We start from the raw sequence: 26,732 nt of genomic DNA, 5'->3' as shown, positions 1-26,732 counted from the left end.
TTTATCTATGTCGTAATCGTCTCCACGCCATTTGTGCTCCAAAAATCTATCTTTAAGAGCAACTGAATCGAAAAGCATTTTAAAATAAATATCAAAAGTTGCACCTCATTTTCAAACAACAGTGGGACTTAAGAATGGAATCCAGAATGTTACGAAACAGCTGACATTTTAATAAGTTTCCTCCAACGAGAACGTAGCCTACAAATATAAACTGACAAACGATAAGCTGAAAATTCAGAAAATTTCCAGTTTTTAAAAAAGTAGTTCTCGGACGGAGGTCTTCTCGAGCGTGGGTATTTACCTTTCCCAAAGGTGCTGATTGGTTGATTGAATTTGAACTTATTTTACAGCAAGTTGGATCACGTGTTACTTCTTCTTTCACGTGTAACGTCCGAGTTTGAAGAAATTTTTTTACCGGAAAAAGTGTCAAATTGTCAAACCCTGTTCTATTACCCTAATTTATCGCAAAATTATTAATTAAATGTTGGTTTCTCTATATCTCTTTTCAATTGTTTCTGTTTATTGCACCAACGAAACACTAAAATTTTTAGGAAGAAAAATATCCCCAAAGATCTCATGCTGACAAACGCAAGCAAAAATTGAGTCAAAAATCTCAATCATGATTTTAAGATGCAGTGTTTCATGCATTTCATTGAATAAGTCAATAAAAACAAATATAACGAAAGCAGATACACGGTACTGAGAAACTAATTGTCTAAAGCATGAAAATTTGTTTGTGATTTGAAAATGATTTTGTTTCTCAGTACTGTGTATCTGCTATCGTTATATTTGTTTTTATTCACAAACAAATTTTTATGCTTTAGACAAATAGAGGGCAGTTTGTTTACCTTCGCTGCGTTTTCAAAAAACTTAAGTTGGATAGCATAATGAATTTTTTTTGTATGTGACCACATACAAAAACATTTAGCAAAATTGAAGAAAACTTGATCAGCTTCTTAAACATTCAATAAACAAACAATAAGAAAATAAGTATTAAATATTAAAACTCCAATATAATTTTTTAACGAATTTGTAACCAACACACTCGCATTGTTGCCACATAATTCAACAAACGGTTCGAAAGCGAAGTGGAGCATTGCGACACTTCCGATCAACGCAAACTAGCTGACAGAACGTGAGGTGCAACCACTGTCGAAGAAATTGAGCAATACTAATGCATTTTTCTCGCAAAATCTTCATTTTGAGGAAAACATGCTTGTTAACTCATTCACGCCGATGAACAAGCTTTCAAAATCATTTTCTGGCGACAATTGAGCTGAAAATACTTGGGTAGGCACCACTCAAGCCGAAAATAAAATGTCTCTTGACGCAAAATCATAGCAATATAATTTTCTGTCAAACGACGCAAGGTACGGTAAATAAGACCATATTAAATAAACCTTTCTGTTTAAGCAAACAAAAGATAACCTGAAAACAATTTTATACAAAATCAGAGTTGGTAAAATTTCAGGAAAATGATGCTTTGAAGAATATAAATTTATGCTTTTGAAAGTAAGTCGACAAAATATTAGCAGAAAAACACTAGTTCGGCCGAAATTGAAGTTTTTGCCGAAAATTTTGTATTTTGACTCATTTAACAAAACAAAAGTTCCGGCCCGAGTCTTTGACCTTATGTACCGAAGACGTGTGCTTTTAATTTAGACCAAGTGAGAAGAGCCTGGATAATGTCATTCCAGGACAAAGCATGCTCAATTCCGATAGAATTGTAAGGTTGTTTACAGAACACAGATCTGAATCCCCATTATAAATACAGTTAATCTCGCAAATGAAACAAGACTGCTCGTATCAGGGCGAAGCCCTGAATGTTCCGACTGCCTTTTAATGTTTACGGAGCAGTAATAACCTATAAAAATGTAATAAAATTAATTGAAAATTTCTTTTCTAAAATTTGAATTTTTTTATGAAAATCATCCCCCCACACGCCATATAAAGCAAAAAGGATAGATTTCGCTTCTTTTAACAAATCAATTATGGCAAATAAGCTTCTTTCAACCAATTTGGAACGATTTCTAAGACGGATTAAATCTCCGCTTACGCTTTAATAGCGCGAAATATATCGCGCATTAATTGTCCCAAATTGGCCAAAATGGCAATCTTTAAACCCCCATAACTTTACGAAAAATGATCACAAGTGAAATATCTTTTCAAATTTAAGTTCAGGACAACAAAACCTTTTGAATGATATTTAAAAATTCCGTTAAAAATGGCTATAGTTAAAAAGTCGAAATTTGTCTGAAGAAAAAAAAACCCACCACGAGCGCAAATATTCTGTTACTTTTGTATCGAAAGTCGGAACAATAAGCTAGCAATTTCCACAATTTCTTTGCCAAAAAGTTAGAAAAAAATCATAAAAAACGCCATACCTCAAAAACCACAAGTGTTTAAGCAGTCATTTCACGAAGCCACATATTCAACCCCTGTGTGACAGCACCTCACTATAGGGTTTAAAATAGCAATTTTGATTAAAAAAACTGAAACAAAATTCTTGTAAGTACAATGCGAATACGGGAAAAATGTAGAGTTAGTGCATTCGAGCTGCAACAGATTTTAAAACGTCGACTTAAGTAAGCATTCAAACCCTTGTAATGTTTTGGCCTTTTAACAAATCAAAATTGGGACTTCCTAAACAAGTGCCAAGTAGAATTTCTTAATCATTGCAATATATGATATAGCTTAAACGTGCAAAAATTCTTTCGTTAAGCCCGTAAGGATAATACGTTGAAAAAGCTTAAACATGTCAACACATGTAGTTCTTAAACATGAGCTATCCTTACGGGAAACTGAACCCACCGTCTGCTGCGTCAGAGGCTACAGGCTAACAGATAAACAGCCTAATCAGACCATTGGTCCAAGCAGACTTGAATAATAATTGACTTTCATGCATACTTGACCAGAAGCAATGTTTTCACGTTAACTGTGATGCTTTGCTGATACGATGGTATTAATTGAGTTAATACAGTTTTGAAAGTCCCATATTTTATAAAAGTATGCTAAATGAGTTGATGGCTTGTGTATCATTTAGTCGGAATTTAAGCTCAGGACAACGAAACCTTTTGAATGATATTTAAAAATTCCGTCAAAAATGGCTAGTTAGAAAGTCAAATTTTTTCTGAAAAAAAAAATTTGACAATGTTTCTCTTAACTATTCGTTTTGGAGTAGACAACAAAATAGATTTTAATTCAACAAATCAATTTCTTTATCGCAATTTTAATGTCGCCACTTATGCTACATGGAAAAAGTGATCTAGATGGACATAGTGATCATTAAATTTCTAAACTGTTTTAAAATGTCCAGCCAATCTTGGCAGTTTGTAACGTCTGCTTTTAAGGATCTTGCGTACAGAGCTTTCAGCTTGTCTCTCGATTGCACGTCATTTTTGATCCCACTATTTTTCTTGGGACCTGCTGAAGACGAGTAGAATTTGAAACTGAAGAGCAGAACTTTCCTGATTTGCTGAATGAACACAGTCGATAGAGAATGTTTTTCAAAATCTAGTCTTTCCAGGGCTGCGAAGGCTTCGCTCAGAATAGCCACTGATGTGTTGAGCATTTTGCAGATCAGCTTAGGAATTGTTGCACCTGAAATGATTTTAATGAGTTGCATCAAGTTATCGTTTAATTTTATCAATACAATCTCTTCCATTCCCGGCAGTCAAATTGGATCAATTGAGCAATCTCTCACCCCCCCCCCCCATTCTCGTGTGGGGGGAGATAGCTCAATAGGTAATTGAAACATGTTTATAACAACCTAAAAATAGTTTGATTGAAAAGAAATCATGAACCAGACTCTCCAACGAATGTGGAACGCCAAAATTTACAATATCAAAGCTCAAAATTACATAACAAAGATTACATGGAATCGATAAAACTGGGACACATAAAGCTAATTTTTTCTGCCCTAAATGAAAAAAATCTATTGCGTACAAATTAAGGTGCTGTGGAGAACAGTTTTTGGTATTGAAATACAAGGCTAGTACACCAACCCTGGTAAATTGCTGTTTTCGATGAGGCAATGGACAAAAATTTGCAACATTTTTTTTTCCAAATTTTAATTTTTTTCAGTTATTCACAGTTTCTCCTGATATTCATAATGAAATAAACTTCAGTCGGTAAATTGATTGCGTACTACGAACACATCTAAAATCTACTCGCTTTTGCTGACGACTTTTTGTAGCGTTTGATCGTTTTTGCTGGGGGGGGGGGGGGGGGTGAGGTAACTCAATTGGCCATAACGCGGGCGGTGGGAGGGAGGAGGGGAGATTGCCTAATTGATCCGTCAACTTTGACCAATCTTTTATTACTTTTATCATCAGGTTTGTTTATATGAGAAATATTTATATTGTTTTAATATATCTCCAAAACAAACTAAAAAATCGATCCTACAAAATTGCGTACCTAAATTCTGTTAGCACCTTTTTTTCGATCTTATGTCCTAGCGTGATCAAAAACCACCATTTTTTAGAATCACTTAATTTAATTCTGAAATTTAACCTTTACAAAACGACTCACTGTTCAGTTGAAATTCTAACAAAGCCACTCTTTCCAGTTGTACTCTCGCATACAGGTCATCTCGGTCCAGTCGTGCATTCTCAATCTCAGCTGAACCTGAGCTCTCCTCCTGCTCCCTTTGGTCCACGTGGAAACAATCAGCCGCCTTCGAGTAGTGGAATTCTGCCAAAGCATGCATTGACTTCTCCGCATTCTCGTCGAACCTACATGGAAAAACCGAAAAACTCAAAGTAAACCTAAGCATAACTCAATTAAGACAACTCACAATCATAGTTTTTTAAATGAACTCAGATAATTTGGCATTGGCTTGCCTGCGGCAATTCCATTAAAAATATAATTTTTAGTTTTTATTAATCCAATCTTTTTTATAAAATATAAATAGGCACTCTCTAAACAAGCTCTGTTTGTACAAGCTCTACAAATGATATGTATTTCAGAGGATTCGTTTTTTCTCGCGGGAATCCTTTACCTGTACGCATGATGGTACAAAGATCCCAAACGTTGATGAATTTCTCCTAGGCGGATCAAGTGTCTCTCTTTCAACAAGATATCATTTTCTGACACTTTTTTCTCGCATATATTGGGTGGCGGAATGCAATACTTCATAGCTTTTGTCAAATTGTCAATGACTTCTTGCTTTGACCTTTCTCTCTCTTTCGGTGTCTGAGTACTGGCGTTGTCTTGGACTAGTCGTCCTAAAGTGAAATATGTAGTGCATAGATCCCATGTCATTCCACTGACTAAATTCGAGTCTCCAGTGTTCTCGAGATTAACCAGCGCCTGTCTGTAATAATCTATTGCCTGCAACAAAAATTTGAGATTCAACATTGCGCCCTTTTAAGTATTTGATTGCTGCCTTTCTGGCGGTATCACACTTCAGAAAAACAAATAAATGCTTTTTTTTCTGAAAATCTACACTTAACTAACCATCGATCTCAATACAACGCAAGCAATAATTCTATGACCTGTTCACCTTGTAATAGTAGCTTTTAACCGCCGATGGCACCCCACTTTCTTCAACTGCTTTATTGGTATCTGAAACTTCGTCTTCCTGCTCCGTATTGCCAGTCGGAGATTTCTGTTCACTCGTGCTTTGCAAGTTCAACAAATACGCCCATATTCTACACAGACGTCCGGTGTTTCCGACCACCAATCCAACGTTGGCCCGGTCTCCGATCTGAGCGAAGTAATCGTGCGCTTTTTCGAAGTGACTCTTTGATAATTTCAGAAGATCTTCCGCTTCATATGGAATTTCACCTGAACATATAAAAACAGTCGGCTAGCAGAGTCGGAAAAGGTAAATATATATTTTTCGAACTAATTTTTTACACATTTTTAAAGCAGAGGCGAAGCGGGGCTTCGCATCACTTGCGATACAACACAAACATGAAAAAAAATTAGAAGTACAAAAAAATGTTGAGAAAAACTAGGTCTACTAAATTTTTCCTTTGTCTCGATAAAATTTCAATCTAGGCAAACATGCCAAGCAAAACATTTTTAAATTAGCAACGGAACAATACTGACGAAGCGGAAACAGAGCCGACAATTTTTGAGCAGACACCAGTAGAGCCGAAAAAAAAGATTTTGTAAAAAACGTTTCGAGCTTCCCAAAAACACAATAACAACACTTGCAACTATAATGAACATAGCCAACTGACAGTTGGAAAAAAGAAATGAAGGAAACTGAAAAAAAACGACTTGTTTTTTTCTTAAATCTTCAACTTATGAATTTCGAAGAAAAAAATAGATTGCCTTAAGGCTCTTTGAATTTCTATAACAATTTATAATTAGCACTTTTTTGATATAGCTAACCCAATTTGAGAAAACTGGATCATTGGGTTAAGTTTTTATTCCGCTGGGGAACCTGATACGCTTTTCGTGATTTTTACATTCGATAGTGAAGTTTGCCTTCCTTTTACCAAAGGAAATGAACTGAACTTAAAAAGAAGTTAAAAGCCAAACCGCAAAAAAGTAAATTCGAGCCTGAACCAATTTTCCTGCAAAAAAAACTTAAAACAAATCATCGCGACCTATGTCTGAACTAAAATCGTCGACTTAGAAAAACTGGCATGGTCGTGGATTCGAACGCTTGATCCTTCTCGAGATAGCCCCGCTCCTTACCACCACACTACTGAACACAAATTTTCAAGAATATTACCTTCAGCTAAAAAGCAAGCTATCAAATGATTCAGTGATTCTGTTCAACTAGTTGTTAGTTAGAAAAAAGTCTAAATTACAGTTTGATAACGCTTGTTCAAAGTTTATTACCTTAGAACTCTTTTAATTTCAAGAATATCTGGTTAAGGAGAAGGTATTTTCTGATTGGTTTATTGGTCACTTACAAAAGATTCTTGGTTTATTGGTCACTATTAAATTAAATTAAATTGGTCGCTATTATTAGTCTTTAAATTAAAGAGTTTCAAGGTCATTAACTTTGAAGTTCGAAAATAAATAAGTAATTTTCAAGACCCAAGTTTTCTTATCCCTCTTGGAAATAAAAATTCACTCTCGAAACTGAAAGTCGTTCACGTTTTCTCTCCGCATCATTTGCTAATATGCAAGTGGAAAAAATAATTTACCTGTTTTCCAACAAATTGAAACGAACTGAAAAAAGTCACGAATCAAACCGGGAAAAACAACTTTAAGACAATTTTTAGGACTTTTCCTTACAAAAAAGAACAAAAAAAGACAAATAAAAATCTTCCCTTCATTAATTGGCACTTGAAAAAAACCTGAAACAGCTATTTTTGACCTCCGACTGAAAGACATGTTTGATATTTGCCTCATTTGAGAAAAATGTGCGTTTGAAACTAAGGGTCAACGAGGTTTTTGCGATATGTTTATTTTCTTGTTGGAAAAGATAACTTGCATTCTACTCACTAAGAAAATAAAATTGAAAGTCATAAAGAAAATAGAAGTTAGACCACCGAAAAAACTAATTTGAGCGTTATCATCTTTAAAGACTCCAGTACAAAAACGGCAAAATCACATGGACTGATGGAGTCGCCATTCACTACTTTCTTTAGCACTTACCAAGACTGCTCGATTCAAGCTCCTGCGAATGTTCATAACATTTAGTCCATAATTTAGTTCATAACTTAAAATCAAACTTTTTAAGAAAAATTTTTAAACGAAAATCGTCCTCAACAGACAAAAAATGTTAGTTTAAAACTGACATATTTTGAGAACATAAAAATATGGAAATTCGCTCGTGTTTATCCTTGTCAACTGGCTATTTTTAAACCTTTAAATCATCGCAGGTGAAATATATATTTTTAATTGAGCGCAATGCATTCATAAAATTAAGTGGTATGACAAATTGCGTCTAAATTAGTCGCAAAAGATCTTACGGAAAGCAAAAAATTACCACTACTCAAGCAACTCAAGCAAGTATCTTTCAAGCAAGAGCGAATCAGTTGGCGAAAATTTCATGTTTTTTAGGCAAGCTATTTCAGTTATTTCATAAAAGTAATCAGAAAGCGAACAAATAAGGTTTTATATTGGAGCCATTCAACCGAAGAAAATTTAGAACATGTTATTTTATAGACCGAATTGGTTTTCGAAAGATCATGTTCTTATTTGAGCCAATCAAATGACGAAGCGTGGAATAATTCAAATTATTTCATAGACCAAATCGGTTGTCGAAAAGTTAAAAATTTTTCTAATCAAGCCATCAAGCAATGTGTTTTTGAAATATGTCACAGCGAAACGTTTGAGTTTTTCTATTAGAGCCATTCAACCGATGAACTTTTCGATTTCAGAAAATTCAGTTTATTTCATCTAGTTCATATAGAAAAAGTTAAAAAATGTTCCCGAACCGATTCAGTCGATGAAATAAACTGTTTAACTTTTTCTAAGCAAGCTATTCCAGCTAGGAATCTTGAAATATTAAGTAATTTCATGGTTCGAATCGGTTTGCTAAAATTGGTTTTTCTAAGCATGGAGGTTGCTGTTTTTTTAGTTGATTCCGTTCAGACTAAAATGAAGCTGTAACGCAAAAATTTGGACAAAAAATAAAGCGGTTACTGTCTAGCTGTGAAGTTAAATCGAGTTCAACTTGTTTAAGGACTTGAGAATAAATGAAAGATCTAAGAAGTTCGTCACTAAAGGCTGCTGAAACATTGAGCTCGATGGTTGCTCTGAACGAAAGAAAACTTGTGCTCGATAGAAAAGTAGAAACGTTGGGTCTATAGTGCATTAATACTTTCATTCAATATATAAGACAAGATTCAATACCTTAATGATATGTGTAAACAACAAGAAAACGCCTATAATGAAAATCAAATACGGAGAGAGGAAAAAACAAATTCAAATTTTACGAATCAGCTGAAAAACTGAAATACTAAGCAAAAGATGTCTTGTTTCCCCAAATCGCATCGCAAAACGTACCACGTGGAGCGGAGGTTAAGGGGTTACGTCTCCGCCTCTCAATCGAAAGGTAGGATTTTCGAAGCCCAACATGATTCGTGCTCGTTGCTTGAGGGTGAGGCATATTACCCAGCCCAGAAAAACAACCAAAAAAATTGCATGAAATTCTTAAGCAGGGGGACATCAGCGGTTTGCCGTGATCAGCTGTACAGCTCGACGTATGTTGGTCCTTTCCCACGTGGATAAACGGTCTTTACACAGATAACTAACCTGTTTCAGAAACTGAAGAACATGACGCCATCAGCCTGTTCTCATACATTCTGCCCAACTCGTTGTTAACATTGCCCATTCGTTTCAACAAGTAGCCCTCCCCTTTGAAAGCCCACTCTTGTACGTCTATTGCGGCAGGCGATTTCTTTGCAATTCTTACCTCATTTGTCGAGCTCGGTTTTTTATTCAACTTTTCGGAAGAATTTTTTGAGCGGGATTTCTTTGATCGGCTTTGATCAGATTTACTTAACGTGTTTTTCTGCTGTTGTGTTTTGTAAGTTGAGCTCCATTTCTGTTCGAGGACATTCGAGAATTCGTCTCTTGTGTTTTTGGCAAGTGAAGAATAGTTAGTCGTGGCCATATGATCTCGACATATGTTGTAGATTCCAGCCGCCGAATCAATACATCTCTCGTAATCGCCGCATATTGAATGTTGGTCCATTTTGGCATCTAAACACAAAAACATTCTTGAAGCATGAACGTTGCGCAACATAGGAGCTTGTATCATGTGATTAATATAAAAAATAACAAACCAGATCAAACGGGTCCAAAAATTATTTTGCTTAACAAAGACTGTTGGAAATGGAAGTTTTGACAACTATTTACGACATTTCTGACTATTCGGAACACACGATCAGCGTAACCAAAATATATTTTCTTTCGTAAAACAGAAAATTTTACTCACAAATTTCATTGTTGTCCGGTGTCAAATAACACGACAACTGAAGTTCAATCTCTGTGTGACCTTTAGTCGCCTCCTCAATATGCAGTTCCGCCTGCTCTGGACTTTTGGTGCAGCTCGCAAAGAACATGAAAACATCACCCATCAACTGTAGAATCTTTCCCAACAGCAAAGATCCTCGTTTGGCATCTTCAGTTCCTTTTTCATCCTGTTTTTCTCCACTGGTTTCGTCGCATTTTAGCTCACTTGCAACTCCAATTGAACAGCAGGATGAAAGTGCAAGTTTCAAATAGCGAAAAGCACGTCCATATTTTCCAGTTTCGAAGAATTGGAGCCCAAAAGTGGACAAAATGACAGCTAGTTTGTATTGCAGGCTGCATCTGATGCTGTCTTTCCATGTTTTAGCAGCATCTACTGAGATCAATGACGTTTCATCAGATTGATCAGCGTTAGATTTTGGGAGATCAGAGCTCCTAAAATGTTTTTTTTTTCCGAACAAAACCTTTAAAACATTATTTATGTCATTCTTTTTTTTTGGTTTTTGAGTTGCCTGGACATTGAACTTGATATACAATATATTTTCTGCCAAAATTTTCATATAAATATATGTTGGCCCCTAAAGTTTTGACTAACCTGTGCTCGAAAGAGTATGAGTCCAGAAACTGGAAGCACTTCAAAGTGTATTCTAAAGCCGATCTGCATCTCTCCTCGATAGTCAAGTCCAAATGCGAGTATTCGTGTGCCTTGCGATGCTCTTTTATCAAACTGCGATCTGATTTATTCAGCAGAGTCTTTCTCTCAATCGAAACACCCTTATATACATCCGACTCTTGCCCGTCTGAACTATTGGGACCCTCTCCAGGTTTTTGGGATCCGCCAAGGTCCGGGCTGTTTGTTCTGGTGGAAGCGTCGTCTAAATCGGTGTTCAGACTGTCTCCACACTCGCTTCCAAGGTCATCCACACTTTCCGTATCCTCGCTACTTCCGGAAGCCCAGTCTTTCCATGGTCCGGACGGAATATACAACTGAACCAGTAAGAAGTAAATACATCCTTCCAAATTTTTGAACTGCGCATCTGCGGAAAAAGAGGAGCCTGCTGAGGACGTAGTTTCGGATTGCGTCCTAACGTCACGAATGAGTTTTAGCGCATTGCGTAACAGCGAATAAACGGTATCACGCACTTTTGAAGACCTGCAACATAATACATATTACAAGCTATGCTTGTGTAATGACTACAAGGTTGCCAAATTGTTACTCGAAACAAACGCCAGCGCTTTTTTGACAACCATTCGCAGAACTTTCATAACTTTTGACAACAACTGGCATGATCCTTCATAATAATTTTTCTCTTTTGTGTATTTACCTTTCGCTGTCATGTGAGAATTTGGCCACCAAATTCTTAGCCACTCGGTAGAGCAAGAAAGCCACTGGAATTGCAAATGGGTTGTGCATGGCCTGAGAGGATCCCAAAGTTTCCTGCTCGTTCGAAGTGGTCTCGCAGATTGATGTCAAGTCGTAGAGCTTCACGATTTCATCACCGTGTGGTTTGAACAACCAGTAAGTGTGTCCTTCTTTCGTGCAGTTGTTATTCAGGAATGAGAGAATATTCTGTGCGATGTCTCGAACTGCAGTCGGGGAAAATTTGCTCGACTCCAAGTTTGGAATGTCCATAGTTTTGTAAACCTCGTATTTCTAAGCGTACCAAATGAAATTTATTTTGAAAGTGTCTTAACAAATTAATTCAACTTTCTGCTCAAAGTATCACTTTTTTGGCTCCAATTTTTGATTCAACAACTTTCCGTCAGTGGAGAAACCTAATTGAACATACTCACTTGCACAATTCCATTAATATGAAAGCACATGGCCAATTCCGGCACATTGCAAATCAAGTTATCCAGCCAGTAATCTAGTCCAGTCAACACATTGATGGGCTTGGAATCATCATGCAGTCTCAAGCTGACAACTGGGTGATCGGCGCCTCCAAAGATGGGCAAGTTACTTCCCAATAACATCTGCATATTTTCAAACTCCCATAAAACAGTTCGCGAAGAGTCCTCAATTTTCTCGGCTTCAGAAAGTCCTGCGATTTTGAGGTTCGGTTCGGGTAGATTTAGAATCTCGTTGTCGGATGGAGGAGCTATGACTGTTTCTTCCGAGAAGGAAGACTGGGACCCGAGCATCTTTGGCACGCTGTAGTGGAGGAATTTGGACATCATGCTGTGCTCCATTGCCGCTGGAGTTGATCGACCGTATGGTCTCTTAATATGAAGATTCTGCAAAAAAAAATGAAAAAAAAAATTGCTACAATTATAGTGATTAAAATATCTTGTACAAAACTTAAAATAAAGGTTATAGATTCAAATGAGGATGAAAAATGTTCATAACAGGAATGCAATACATTTGATTAAAATTCGTGCCAATTAAGCTCACCTTTCTTTTGAGATCATCCAAGACATGATTCTGGACAAACTCTCGAATCCATTGCCACTCGGTTTCCTGCAAATAGAACACATTAATTATCAAAATCAGTTTCATGTAGTGTGATCTGATTGGCTGCTGTTTAACATCAAATTAACCTGTGTGGCAATTAGCAGAGCAAGGATGTCGAACTCATCCAGTAGAAGAGTCTTTCCGATTCGGTGCACAACGATACTCAACTGACGCTTGTCTTAAACATCATATAAAAGACATAATCAATATTTAACTTAAGCTGTTGAATCTTCAATTGAATTCTGTTCAGTACCCTTCACATACGAAAAGTACAGAGAAAGGCAAAACGAAGTCTGGTTAATTCGCTTCCTATATTCAGAAGTTTTATTTAGTTCATTATGATAGCCGGATCTGTATGATAGCCGAAAATGAATGTATGAAAAGGCGGCGTGTCGGGCCAGTGAAACTCTGGAATGTAGGTTAACAAATACGCAAGCCGTTTCGAAATATATATTACACCAAAAGCTTCAGGAACCCAACTATCATAGTTCTAGGAACCCAACTATCATATTTTTGAAGCCCTGAGGCGAAGGATGCAGGAACGAGCAAAAATACATCCTGCCAATCAATCATGCACACAAAATTTATTCAAATTTCAATTTCCGGTCCTTCATTAGCCACTTATCTGCTGAATTATCACAACAGCTCATCTTTCTTACCAAGATTCATTATCCTCATTCAAACTCTCGTCCTGTTCTGAACTACACAACTTAAGCGTCTTAAGTCTAAGCAGCACAGACATGAAAAGCACATATCTGCTGTTCCCAGGCCTTCCTCCATCATTTTTAACCCAGTAAACAATTCTTTAGTAAATCTGAAACGTCCCAACTTACCAAATGGAAGACGAATAAGTTTCTTCACAACATCAGAATGAGCAATGACATCTACGTCGCCGACCATATCCACGTTATTATACGCCATGTTGAAACTGCCTCCAGGCGCCGACACCAAACTGAGCGGCTGAGACGCGGCCGCAGTTGGTCTCGGAATGACTGGATTAGAAGTGGATCCCAGCGTATCCAGAGAATAGTCTTTCTCATCCAACAGCCAGTCTTCCGGTATTTTGTGCAGATCAGTCTGTGGGGCTACCTTGTTGAACTGATCCGGAAGTTTGAAGGGGTCAAACTTGACAACTGCCGTTGACTTTAAACTATTCTCCGCCATGTCTCGAAAGGCCGATTATTGGACGGATCCGAATTTCGATAACTTATCGCGATAATCAATTTAAGGTAACAATAACTATCTGAAGATAAAGAATTCACCAATAAAGTCTTCAGATGAACTTTTCTGGTCGATAGAATTCAACTGACCACTGTTTTACAATATATTGTATCGTAGCTTCGGTAAAAACACAAATGAATTACGCAGTTGAACAGATCGCATTGTAGGAATATTTTAGAACAATTGGTTGCTAGAACATTCTAGAAATGCTGCATATATGCATAATGCAACTCAAAGCATAGCAAAAAATAGTCAGTACTTCACATACCAACAACCTGAATGGTGCTTTTCTTTCTCTCGTAATCAGAATTAAGTGGGAATAACCAAAAACGAAGACAAAGTTGCAATGCAATATATGGAGGTGGTGGGTGCAATAAGCAGAATGGTCTAAGAGCAGAATGGGTCCAAGAGCAGAAAAACATTTTCCTTTTATTAAATTATACGGTCTAATTGATAAAACAATTATCAGAATTGTCAATAAAACCAGAAAATGAATAAATTATGCCAGAATTAAATAATTTCATCAATTTTATTGTTGATTTTTTAACAAAAAAAAATTCTCGATTAAATAACTCAAATTACACATAAAATATTAGTTTCTTTGGTAATAATGTCTATTCTAATATTTAACTTACCGATTAGCTTTAAAAAATTAATGTTCTTCTGTTTTTTTTTGCTCTTGGACCCATTCTGCTTATTGACTGGCCACCGCAATATATGCTTTTCCACTCGAAGAAAGTCAGCATTGCATAAAGAAGAGGTTTGGCGGGGAAATTGGATCTACTTAACAATCTTCCTCCCTATTGTACCTACTAAAGAATCTCCCCATCTTTCTTGAAGGGGGCGGGGAGATTGTTAAGTAGATCCGGGAAATTTTATCCTTTTAACTTCGTCTTGTCTTGACCAGTGTAGGCAAAATAGTGCATTTTTTCCGGAAAAAATGGTTGAAACACCTTACCGGTACAAGTGAGATAGAGGGGTCCCAAGAAACTAACCGGGTCCCTAATGTAAATAAAAGGTGAATTCCCATAGGTCCCAATATTCATAGCACCCAAAATAAAAAATCAGTCGCATAAAGCCCCAAATTTATCTTCTTGGAATTTGATTTGTTGAAATTTGAGCCAACGAATTTATGGATTGATTATATTACTTACTGTTCAAGCAGCACAAACTCAAGCTGCAGAATAGTGACCGCCTCAGCCGCGCCAACGTGTTGTGAGCGTACCAAAAGAGGGTAGAACTTACACTCCAAATTGTCTTAAGGAAAAATAAAAAATTAGCCTAAAGTAAAAATAGGACATGATCATTTAGCCTAAAGTACGAATGACTCCTGAATAACCCCGATCATCCCATAAATAAAAACAAAACTAGAAAGCTAATTCTTAGACACTCACACTTCTCCTCACCAAAAATTGCCTATACCCAACCCACTTGTCAAAAATCAATAAACAATCCGACTACACTCAAATTTAGCCTCGAAAAATAAAAAATAATTCGGCAAGAACAAATCATTTTTCAAATGCTTCTTTCACAATCAGTTAAACTCCTTAAAATAAAAATTTCAAAACTTTTTTAATTTCTATCAATCTTTTTTCAAATCAGTACATTTTTTATTATAGACACCTTCGAAATAATTCTTTTCATAATTTTTTGCAGTTTTTTCGTAATTTTTTATTCACTGCAAAAAATCATACCTCAACTTTGCAAAAATGCTTGACCACCTCCTCAGGTACGATATTTCAACAACTATCTAAATGTTAAGACATCTATTCAACAAGAAATCACTAAAAGAAGAAAAATGTCTTTCTTGTTGAATAATGTATTAACATTTAGATAGTTGTTGAAACATCGTACCTGAGGAGGTGGTCAAAAAATTTTGCAAAGTTGAGGTATGCTTTTTGCAGTGAATAGAAAATTACGAAAAAAACTGCAAAAAATTATAAAGAGAAAGAAATATTTCGAAGGTGTCTATAATAAAAAATGTCCAGATTTGAAAAAAGATTGAAGGAATGAAAAAAGTTTTGAAGGTTTTTATTGTCTATCTATTGTGGATGTAATTTAGTTTTATTTTATGTATTACCAATTTTGATAATTTTTTTTAAAATTTGTACCTATGAAGAAAGTTTATGTTGATTATAATATTCTTCTATGAAAATAATTAGAAGTATTGTTGCTAGTGCAAAAGTTTTTATTGCTTTTTTCATATAGTTGCATATCGTCAAAATTAGGGAGATTAAAAATGTGAAAAACATCACAAAAAGAAGAAAAGTGTCTATTTTTCACATTTTTAATCTCCCTAATTTTGACAATATGCAAATAAATTAAAAAAAGGTAAAAAAAAACTTTTGCACTAGCAACAATACTTTTAATCAATTTCATAGAAGAATATTATTGCTAGTGCAAAAGTTTTTATTGCCTTTTTCATACATTTGCATTTTGTCAAAATTAGGGAGAATAAAAATGTGAAAAACATCACTAAAAGAAGAAAAGTGTCTGTTTTTCACATTTTTAATCTCCCTAATTTTGACAATATGCAAATGTATAAAAAAGGTTAAAAAAACTTTTGCACTAGCAACAATGCTTTTAATCAATTTCATAGAAGAATATTATAATCCACATAAATTTTCTTCATAGGTAAAAAATTTAAAGAATTTTTCAAAATTGCTTATCAACAACCAACACAACAGTCCCCACCAACTACGACATCCGAGGAATCTCCAACAACACCAACATGCTGTCAGACAAATCACCCCCAATCATCAACACGTATTTCATTTCACGAAAATCCAAGTACATTTGAGGAAAGACATGCATTATTATCAGAACCTTTAGAACCCGTAGTTCGCCATGCAACTCTAAGCGAACCACAATACGATCCAATATATAATATATACCCTTCCCTCCAGCAAGACCTTAATAGAACAAGACACCCTAGTCAAAACCAAAATACGTCCACAATAGATAGACAGATCATACATCCAAGACGTAACAAAAATTTTACAACTCCCAGAGTTCATTTTAATATACCCTCATCACCAATGCCAAATCCTTTAGATCTTTCCAGTAGTACAATTCAAAGTACCCCTCCACCATTACATTCTACCCTACGACAAAATACTTCGAACATACCATCGGATTACTCAGGATCAACCCCCACATCGAAAAAAAATTCGTGAAAATCCTTTTAACCTCCCAACTTCAACACAACGTCTCCCACATTGGATGACACAAGCTTTCACTCAAGGTGAACCAAACTTGGTAAACGTCCCTATAGAAATCTGATCGGATACATCTTTGTCATTACCAGTAACCCTATCACTACCTTCAATCCCTTCAATAAGTCAAACTCCAACAACATCATTTCCTCCAAATTTCCCTACAAATTTGGACGATAGATATAAAGAACATTTAACCAATAATATACCCCTACGATTAGAATGGAATACATTTGTAGCACCCCCTCCATTATTTGGTCAACATCTTGACAGTAACTGACTACATAATTGGGCACTCAACACATTACAATATCGACACGATGTTCACAAAGACATACAGGAACACAACATACAAATCCTTACACAAGACAATTTGACACTTGAATTTGAAATAACAGTGAAATTAAACAATTTAGTTATCTCCCCATCATTCTCTCCCCCTAGATCCACCAAATATAACAGCTCAATCATTACCTCCCCCTTTTATCAGAACAAAAATTATCTATAAATACGATAGATATACAAAAAAAACACTTGGATACATCACATTCTATAACCCCATGTTCAGGACTATCCTACAAATGTATTTTTTTAATAATCCTTCTCCTTCAAACCCTCCCACATTTTACTTTTTCAGAACCAAAAATCATAATTATATTATAGTATTACACAAGTACGAGAAAGGTATCACCATTACATGTATTTGAAGATAAAAGATGTTACAAAAGAATCCCTATATTCTACAAAAATAAAGTACATTTTGTGACACACTTTCTAGAAGAACATATTTTTGGGATACAGCCGTCCCATGTGGATCTGAAAATAGCCACAATGTTGTACAGTTAAATCCAGATGAAGATAAATACAAGAAATTTTCACCAGGAAGTATCAAAGCTATTGCTAGAAACACAAATTGAGATTTACAATCAATAGGTATAAACTCTAGATCAGATATACAACATCACATCCGCACACAACAATTTCAAGAACTTCTTACAGAAATGGATTCAATACAAAGACAATCCATTGACTAAAATTTAAGAAAACTTGCAGAAACCGCAGGATTTTCAGACATCTATACACAAGACTACAGTTGATTTTTAAAAATAAAAGATTATATTTACTCAAACGGTGAAAAATACCGTCCAAAAGACCTTTCTTCTTTTGAAATTTTTAGTTTTGTAAATTTAAAGAACGAACTTCTCGCCTTTCTAGGATGGCCCTACTACATCTTAGAAAGATTGACTATATTATACGCAATGTTCAATTTTTTGGATTTCTCTTTTCATTATTGAAAGGAATTTACATTACATGCGCAATACACACTCAAGTAAACAAACAAGCAGGTGTAGCACGCATACTCTTTGCAGGATTTTTCGGAATTATTTCAACTTCAATTAACAAAATCCTTCTAGACGCTCAAATAAATGCAAACAACAAAAAACTATCAACCACACCAAATGCATATGATAATCCACAAGACAACAAAAACACAACACCATCTGCACCACAATTACACAACTTACATAATAACCAACCGTTGTCTTTAGTACCACGAATTTATAGGAATACAGCCATAACAGAGCACATCTCTACAAGCCATAGTTATCCACGAGGTCCAGTTACTCACATAATAGCCCAGCAACCAAATATTGAAGAAACGTATGAACAAATCATAGAACAGCCGCATACCACTAATTTCCGTTCTCAGAGCAGCCATCTTTTTAGCCCACGATGAGCCGCCAGATTGGATCCCTCAACCGTTCTTAGTCTTACCCATACAATCTCCAACGTCACTCTCCAAACATATCAATCTCTGATTTCACTCCCTTTTTCTCACCATCATACACTAATAATTCGCCACGCATGGATTCTGATGACTTTTCCACACACACAGTTTTTCATACCATCTCACAATTTAACAATTCTGATATTGAAACCCCAGACGAATTCGAAAATTCCGAGCCCAGCCGGTTCACTTTTTCGCAACCCCCCTTCCGACCACTCCATACCCCAACATCCGATGAACCTTCCCCAGCCCCTTATTCCTACACTGATGCAACTCCAATTCTCTCCCCTGACCAGCGACCCACCTGACTCCTTTAGCCCCGTTGATGGAGAACTCGAAATTGAACTTGATAATTTTATAACCCTACAACAACAGCTTCAAAACCCTAACACACTAACAATTCATCACCTATCGCAAACCATTACATCTTCCGAATCCTCCAACCCAGCATCCACAACTGAAGAAACCCGAGTCCACCGAATATTTAAACGAAAACATGCCAAAACCCCAATGCTTCCCAACCCCCGACCTCCTCGAAAGTTTTCCGTTCACCCACTTCACACTAACACAAAAGAATTCCTACAAATGTGCTTATCAGTTTTTTCCACAATACACTAACTATCAAACTACTAACAACGATCAACGAACTTACGTTGACGAACATGCCTTGTTTCCCACACTTTCATGGACCTCATATTACCATTTCACCAACCCATTATCACTCCCATTATATAATAATGGGAGTGATAAAGAAGACAATGAATTGTGTCACATTCGACTACATCACCAAGTACAGCACTTCATGAAAAACAATTCACAGCCATCGGACTAACCCAAACACTAAATAGGTTTGTTACACAAAAAGCAAACCGATTTTCCATTAACCACTATGATCAGGCTATTGCACGTTATAAGGAAGATACCTTTTTAGAAGACGATACTAACGCTAATCCCCAACTAACTGAAAGATTTTTCATGAAATCTCAATATGTATTTGTGATTTACTGCATGAATAAAAAATATGATCATATTACATCCACAGCACTTCGCAACACAAAAGCCAACGATCCTTATTTTGATAAATTTGACCATTTCTCACTAACTTTCAATTTCCTAGCACCAAAAGAACAAGACTTACACTGCTCACATCAAATAATATTACGCACAAAACAAACTCACACATACACTTATTATAAACTTATCCAACACCACTACACAATTAATACACCATCAGGAAACCCACAACACCGATTTCAATTTATTAACTCTAAATATACATCACCCTACTTAAATTTCACATATTGTATAAAAGACACTAATATGCAAGGTATCATCCAAAATTACGACCCCATAACACAAATGTATATATTCTGCCCACGAACCAGAACTTTCAACGTTGATGAATCTCGCCCACTAGTTGTTCCCCACGATTTTTACAGCCCGTCGAAGTCCCAATCCTAGAATATATTCACAACACTTATTATAACCATAAGCTTTATAATCGAATCCAAAAAACACCGCATGAATTCTCACAAAGTAGTGAAGAGCGAAAGATAATCAAAGCACTCGAACTCCAACGGCCTCTCCTACAAACTAAATACATCACCCGCTTGCTTGCTAAGATCCTAACATCATCGGACACTATTCACAATATTTTCCCAAATGGATTTTTTGGCGACGATGTTCCTTAGTAATTACAATTACGTATTTTTAACTAATAAATTCCAAACACAACTAACCATTCTTTATAAATGATTCACTTTTCTTTTTAGACTTCATCACTCAATCAACTAAAACAAATAAAAATAAATAAAAAATTGAAAACTCTTTTCTAGAAACTTTAAATTCATTTTGACAAATTGCAGTATATAATCACAAGCAGTAAGAATTATCTCCAAATAGCAGTAAATTCAAAAGTTTAATCCTCTGAAGCAGTAAAAATTCCCTCTACAAAGCAGTAATTTTATAAGTTCAAACCCCCAAAAACAGTAAAATTAATTTTTCACGGTAGTAAATTCATGAACGATCGCAAAATAATTAAAGAGTACTAACCTTTTTCCAAGACGCTTCTTTTATAAATTTGAATCATTCACTCGCCCATAAATCACACACTCTTTCCACATTCGCACAGCTCGCCAACGAATAATTGTTTAAATAATGAATTTTAACTTTCAACTTTCACAGATAACAACTCTAATTAGTTTTCACACTTTTCAAAATTTCCTTTAAACTAGTTGGAAGGAATTATATAGTAAACTGAAACAACCAACGCAGCTTACTAACGACACAAAACCACAAACTAATAGCATGACTAAGAAAGAAAAACCCACGGTACCCAAACCAGATTAAAACTGGATAACTTATTGTTTTGAAAACCACTTTCAAGTTTTACCACAATCATATAAAACACAGGAAAGTCGAAAGACAAACCCCAACCAAAAGATTCTATTTTTGAGAGAAGGACAACCAAAACAAAAAAGATAAAAACAAGTAATAAAATTGAAACAAGAGGTTGAACACTAAAAGAGACTCTGTACAAAGAGACCATAAAAATATACCCCACTCCTGGCCTCACCAACCACCGCACTACAACCACGCTTTGTGACCCACACTCTATTTTTGCCAAGAGTTGCTCTAGTGTGAGCGACTCAAAAAAGAACCAAACTAAAGTGAACGCTTTAGCGATAACAATTAATAATAAATCATAACTAAAACTTCATTAACAAAGGGTAATTATATATGTGAACCAAAAATACAATATGTAAAAATTTCTTAGAACCCAAGGAACGAGCAGCAAAGGAAATGGCAAACCAACTACATTCCAACTTCGCAATGACAAATCTATTCGATTTGCTGCCTCAAGTCACTACCCTCAAAGGATTTAAAGTATGGACTCAACATGGCAGTAAAGGAAAACCATTGAACTAGACCAATGGCCCTCTCGATGTTGACTACACGAACAGATCCTAGTCACTTGTCACTTCTCACGGAAAAGTCAAACTTCACCCTGCACGTAGTCTCGCTCTAAACTTAACGAAATCGATACATCATTGCATCGATCAGAAGTCTTGACACAATCACTCAAGACTACCACGATCAACGAGACCCATCTTGCAACACGAACAAAACAATCTTCCTCCGTCTAACACAAAACAGCCACACTTCTCCTTTCTCCGAGAAGTCAATGTTCGCAACTTCAAAAAGAAACTACATCACCCGTCCTTCTCTACATCAAACAATTAAAAACTAAAAACTCTCTACATCAAACAATTAAAAACTAAAACCAGTTCTAAACTAATATTTATAGACCAATTATATTTATGAAGGAATATCACTATAAAACATTTATAACTAACCAATATTCCATCTCTAATATTTACACTTATTTTTACGTGCTGAAACTAATTGTAGTTTCATCACCAGAACAATTCAATTAAACTTTAAATACAGTTGTTCTCCTTCTGGATAAACTCCAGGAACTAACTCGCAAAGACCAGTATACACTAGATCTATTGAGACTAGGTGATATAAGAGTAAGATTAAGATCGGTATTAGACTAAGAATTTGCACGAATCTAGCTGGCCGAAAATAAGATAGCGTGACGAGCAGACGGTATATCTTATCTGAAACTACTCTGAAAAAAACCGATAGGTCATAAATCATCTGGTGCGACTAAAAGTCTCGAAGAAGACTTTAACTAACTTAGATTTATTAAAAATAGATCTTAGAATTAGACAATTGCAAAATTGCAAAAATGCTAGACGGAATAGATAATTCAATAGAAATGTCTCTACGTCTCAATAAATTTACGCCAAATTTTCAAACAACACCAGAAATACCAGGTATTGAAAGAAGACCAAGATCGTGGCGCGAAAGACAATCAGGAATCGGACCACTTTGCTACATGATAGTACGACGGAAACCGGAACAAACTTTTGTATTTAGAGTACTTTATGCAGTAAACTTAAATTTTCATTTACTGACATGAAAATAATTTAAAGAAAATGTCCTTCAACAACCTTACTGGTGCATAACCTACTATCTATTCAATAACGACTGATAAAAAGAACACTAGTCGTTCCCCCCAAAAATCTGCAGTAAATCAAACTTTTCAATAAGTAAGTTATCAAATAGCCCATGTAAACAAGAATTTCCTGAAGTAAGAATGAAACGACAAATCCTTGACAACTATCTCAAAGATATCTGTAATATCACATCATACTATTGTATATTTACAATCGAAATTGCATCACTAAAATCAAATCACATAAGACACCAAATACAAACAGACGATATAGAATTCTCTAAAGTTTTTACAGATTATATAAAAAATATGCAACACCAAAATTCACAAAGAGCAAATTCAATATTCACAAACGATGTATTTTCAATCATCTATAGCTATCTATCCATACTAGAATTGAAAGAAACACAAAGTGAGTCACCAACTCAAACATCCCGACATACAACCGTCATAACTCAGTTTAGAGGTTATTTTACCTTCCATTGGTGCAATATTATACAATCATAAATATCCAATCAGTGACAACAACCATAAAACAAACTTAGCCAAAAGATAGGAAACGTGTCAATGAGCTCAAGCAACGACTAAAGTTTTTGGAACATTTTTTTTCTTGAAAAATGATGGAATTTTTTTCAACATTCTCAGAGAAAAAAACGGCTTAAAGCTTTTAATTTTGATAATTGATACTTTTTTTGATAGAATCCACCCATTTGGAGAAAACTGTGCTCAAAATTAATTTCTTTATTACCCTGGAGATCTGAAAAATTAAATCTAGTTTCGAAAAAAGTCACTTTCTGCACTCCCAAAAACGAGGGTTCGCACTGGTGCCATTTACAGCAACTGTAGTCGCTCGTCGGGTCCACCACGAGAAAACTACACCGCTGGACCTGAAAAAATCAAATGCGCCATTTGCAGTTTTCGCATTCAAGGAGCGCAATTTGCCTCTCCTTGGCAACTTAATTTGAATTTAACTTGCTTCGCACCGCTTGAGACACAAAAAAGCAGAAAGTCAAAATATAATGTGTCTCATACGATTTTTTTCGCAAAAAAACAATGATAAAAATAAAAAAAGGCAAAAAAAAATGAATGCACAAATTTCAATCAATTTCCACAAAAAACTCTCCAAGCTAATAAAAAATTCAGATGAAACACTCGCCATATATCTTTGTAGATAGTCAAGTAGAAAATTGCTCAAACCTAAAAACCAATACATTAAAACTAAAACTAATTCCACGCACTTTCACATTTTGAAAAAAAAATTAGAAACATTGCAACCAAAAAAACTGAAAATTTATTGCTAAATTTTGAAACGATTAATTAAAATCACCCACTGAAAAATGATGAAAAAAAATTTAAAAATCATCCAAAAAAATAATAGGAAAAAACAGCCGTTGATTAAGCCGATTGAAAAATTGGGAGGAAATCAATAATCCCAAAAAAATCGATAAATCTTTAAAAATTTCGAATATATTGGAAATTTTTTAAGATGTAGAACCACTATCACTTCAGTAGCTCTATATCAGCTGGTTAACAATTGACTGCTGTTTAACTATCAGCTAAATCAGATGTGTAGCAATGATCAGCTGTTAAACGTACAATTTGGGTAGAAATGGAGATCCGATCCAGTGAACAAAGTTATTTAGTACCCAATAGCAAAACCCTTGCGTATCGCAAAGTTAGTCAAAAATCAAGTTCAGCATGAACAACTTGAACATTTCGGCAGTGTAATTAGAACATGTGCTCTTCAGTACTTTGATCGCTGGATCAAAATTTACCGTGGGATTAGTCAATTTTTGGACAAAGATATTTTTTATATCGGAGAGATGGTGAAAATTATCAAGGGTGTACCGCAACTTCAGATCAATTCTGATTAATTGCATGCCAAAATCTAGCAAAAATTTAATAATATAGCCTTTAAAAAACTAGAATTTAAAAATGTAATTTCATTTTGAACTATTGTAATGTCATTTTGAATGGCATCACTAAATTCAATGTAGTCAAATTACAGCGTGTTGAAATGCAGCATGTAGATTTATCTGCAAGTTATCCAAACTTTAATCATGTAGCGAATATTTGTACAATTTGCACTGGCTGCCCCCGTTGTAGATATGATTACCTTTAAATTGCTAGTATTTGTACATAGAATTGTTCACGGTTTACCAGTTCCCGGCTATTCGAAGAATCTTATAGTCTTAAACAATCAGGAGACAGTACGAAAGGCAATAACTGCACAATAAATGTCAAAAAACAGCCTTCGGAAATAGAGCAGTTTCAGAAAGTGGACCAGTTTCGTAACCTGTTCAGCTACGCGAGATCCGAGATAATACGTTGTTTAGACAGAGGCTTAAAACGCATGTTTTCCGAGCGGGCTTATCGCCTAGACTAGCTTTCAGATCTGATTAGAAGGCAAACCAGAAAAACCGAAAAAAAAGAAACTATAAATTCTATGCTACGCATATGAAATTGTATCGTTTCAAAGAAGTAACGGCCATACCGACGAACCATCGAGCTCTCAGGATCCAAGAGATGGCTGATGAGGTTCTTGGTTCCTCTGTTGTTTATGGTGTTTATTTGCGAATACTATCAAAATCTCGTGCCCGGGTGGCACTATCGCCACCATGTGCACTGAAAATGTCATGCATGAATTGAAGCTAAGGAATATTCAAAACGCAGTTGTTATGGGAGGCACGAACAATCTTTGATAAATCGCCAAAACCGTTGAGCCCTGTGGTGGTTTCATATGAAATGTATTATTCAATCAGAGCCCTAAAATTCAATGGATTCAATGTTGGAATAAAGGAACTTATCAGAAAAGGAAAAACCCAACTATCAGTAGAGTCAATGATTCTGCTACAAGGATATGGCCAGAGAGCTAAAAAATGCCATATTTCAGCCATCGACGTTTCAGGTTCAGGAATCATATGAGTGAGGATGGACTCCACGAGTGAGGATGGACTCCACCCTAACCCGTCGCACATAAGGTAGCTAGCGGCTAATTTTAAAACGGCTTTTTAGAAAGTGGCTTGAAATGAACGAATTTTTATAATGTAACCAGGTCCAAGTAAGGATCAGAGATTTTAAATGGTTTTAAAGATTTTAATCAGACTGTAAAAAACAACCTAGCACCATGAAACACCAGGCCTAGATCAAGGCCAAAGACTTAACATCAGAACAACACGTCAATTTTTTCCAGGGCAGAAGTTTTTCATCCGCTAATTTCAGCTTGGTGTCGAAGATTGAAATAACAGATCCAGATTAGGGTTAAAGATCTCAACTACCAGCCAGGCCCAGATGAAGTCCAAAGAAATTAGTCAAATGAAACCACCCCTGAGTGCTAAAGAGGTAGATAAATCAAAACACGGAAGAAAATGATGATAATGCAGACAATTTTTATACGTTGAAAAAACAGCTTTTTTATTTAAGTTTCTCAAAAACAGCATGATTTTCTTCAGGTACAAATATTATAGTTTAATAATTTTGGTGCGTTCCTTTTAGCCTCCCGCTCCCAAAGAAAATCGAAGAAGTCGATATTCTGGAAGGGTCGGGTGTATAAGAAGCTGATTTGCGTTGCGAGAGGTTCCGACAATTAAGTAGTTGCAGAGTAACTGGTGGCTGTGCACGTTGCACAGAATGTTTTGAACACGGTTATTATTCCAAAACCAGGCTAAATTGGGCGAGTTAAAATCAGTCTAAAGACAGTTCGGCCTGAAACGGGAAAATAATTGAATGTATTTTAACAGTTTGAATGTACAAACAGTTGAATGTATTTTAAATATATATAATTGTTTGGTGTCAGAATCACAGCTAAGAGGACTTCAATATGATACCGCCTTAGAACTCGCACACATTTTCTTTGGGATACCCAAATTTGACAAAAACCTTTCTACATCATAATTCTTTCCGGTCTAGGAGCGTGGTCAGAACAAAAACAAAACTTCAAAAAAATGCTCGCAGCCTAAATGAGTTAGGACTGGAGTGTATAACTCATAGAGTAATTTCGGATAGGGTACACCGTCTGCTCGTCACGCTATCTTATTTTCGGCCGGATAGATTCGTGCAACTTCTTAGTCTAATACCGATCCTAATCTTACTCTTATACTATCTAGTCTCAGGTTGTTTAACTAGTCTCTGCTAGGCTCAATA

The 26,732-nt window shown here is 35.7% G+C and overlaps 1 protein-coding gene across 1 annotated transcript; it reads right to left on the bottom strand.

The window, feature by feature from the left end:
• Positions 1–3,170: 3,170 nt before the first annotated feature.
• LOC134839330 (erythroid differentiation-related factor 1-like) lies at positions 3,171–15,034 on the bottom strand. The gene is made up of 13 exons (XM_063854840.1): positions 14,716–15,034; positions 13,174–13,948; positions 12,427–12,518; positions 12,281–12,346; positions 11,683–12,123; positions 11,214–11,542; positions 10,484–11,041; positions 9,854–10,323; positions 9,169–9,618; positions 5,504–5,787; positions 5,000–5,331; positions 4,531–4,733; positions 3,171–3,600 (listed from the first exon to the last, which is right to left on the bottom strand). Exons 2-13 carry the CDS (start codon positions 13,502–13,504, stop codon positions 3,266–3,268), a joined length of 3,891 nt encoding a protein of 1,296 aa, XP_063710910.1. The 5' UTR covers positions 13,505–13,948; positions 14,716–15,034; the 3' UTR covers positions 3,171–3,265.
• Between the last annotated feature and the right edge of the window lie 11,698 nt (positions 15,035–26,732).

This window comes from Symsagittifera roscoffensis, chromosome 2 (genome assembly GCF_963678635.1).
Source record: "Symsagittifera roscoffensis chromosome 2, txSymRosc1.1, whole genome shotgun sequence".
Taxonomy (NCBI): Eukaryota; Metazoa; Xenacoelomorpha; order Acoela; family Convolutidae; genus Symsagittifera; species Symsagittifera roscoffensis.
Note: the sequence above shows the minus strand (reverse complement) of the source record. Positions and strands in the feature narration are given on the sequence as shown.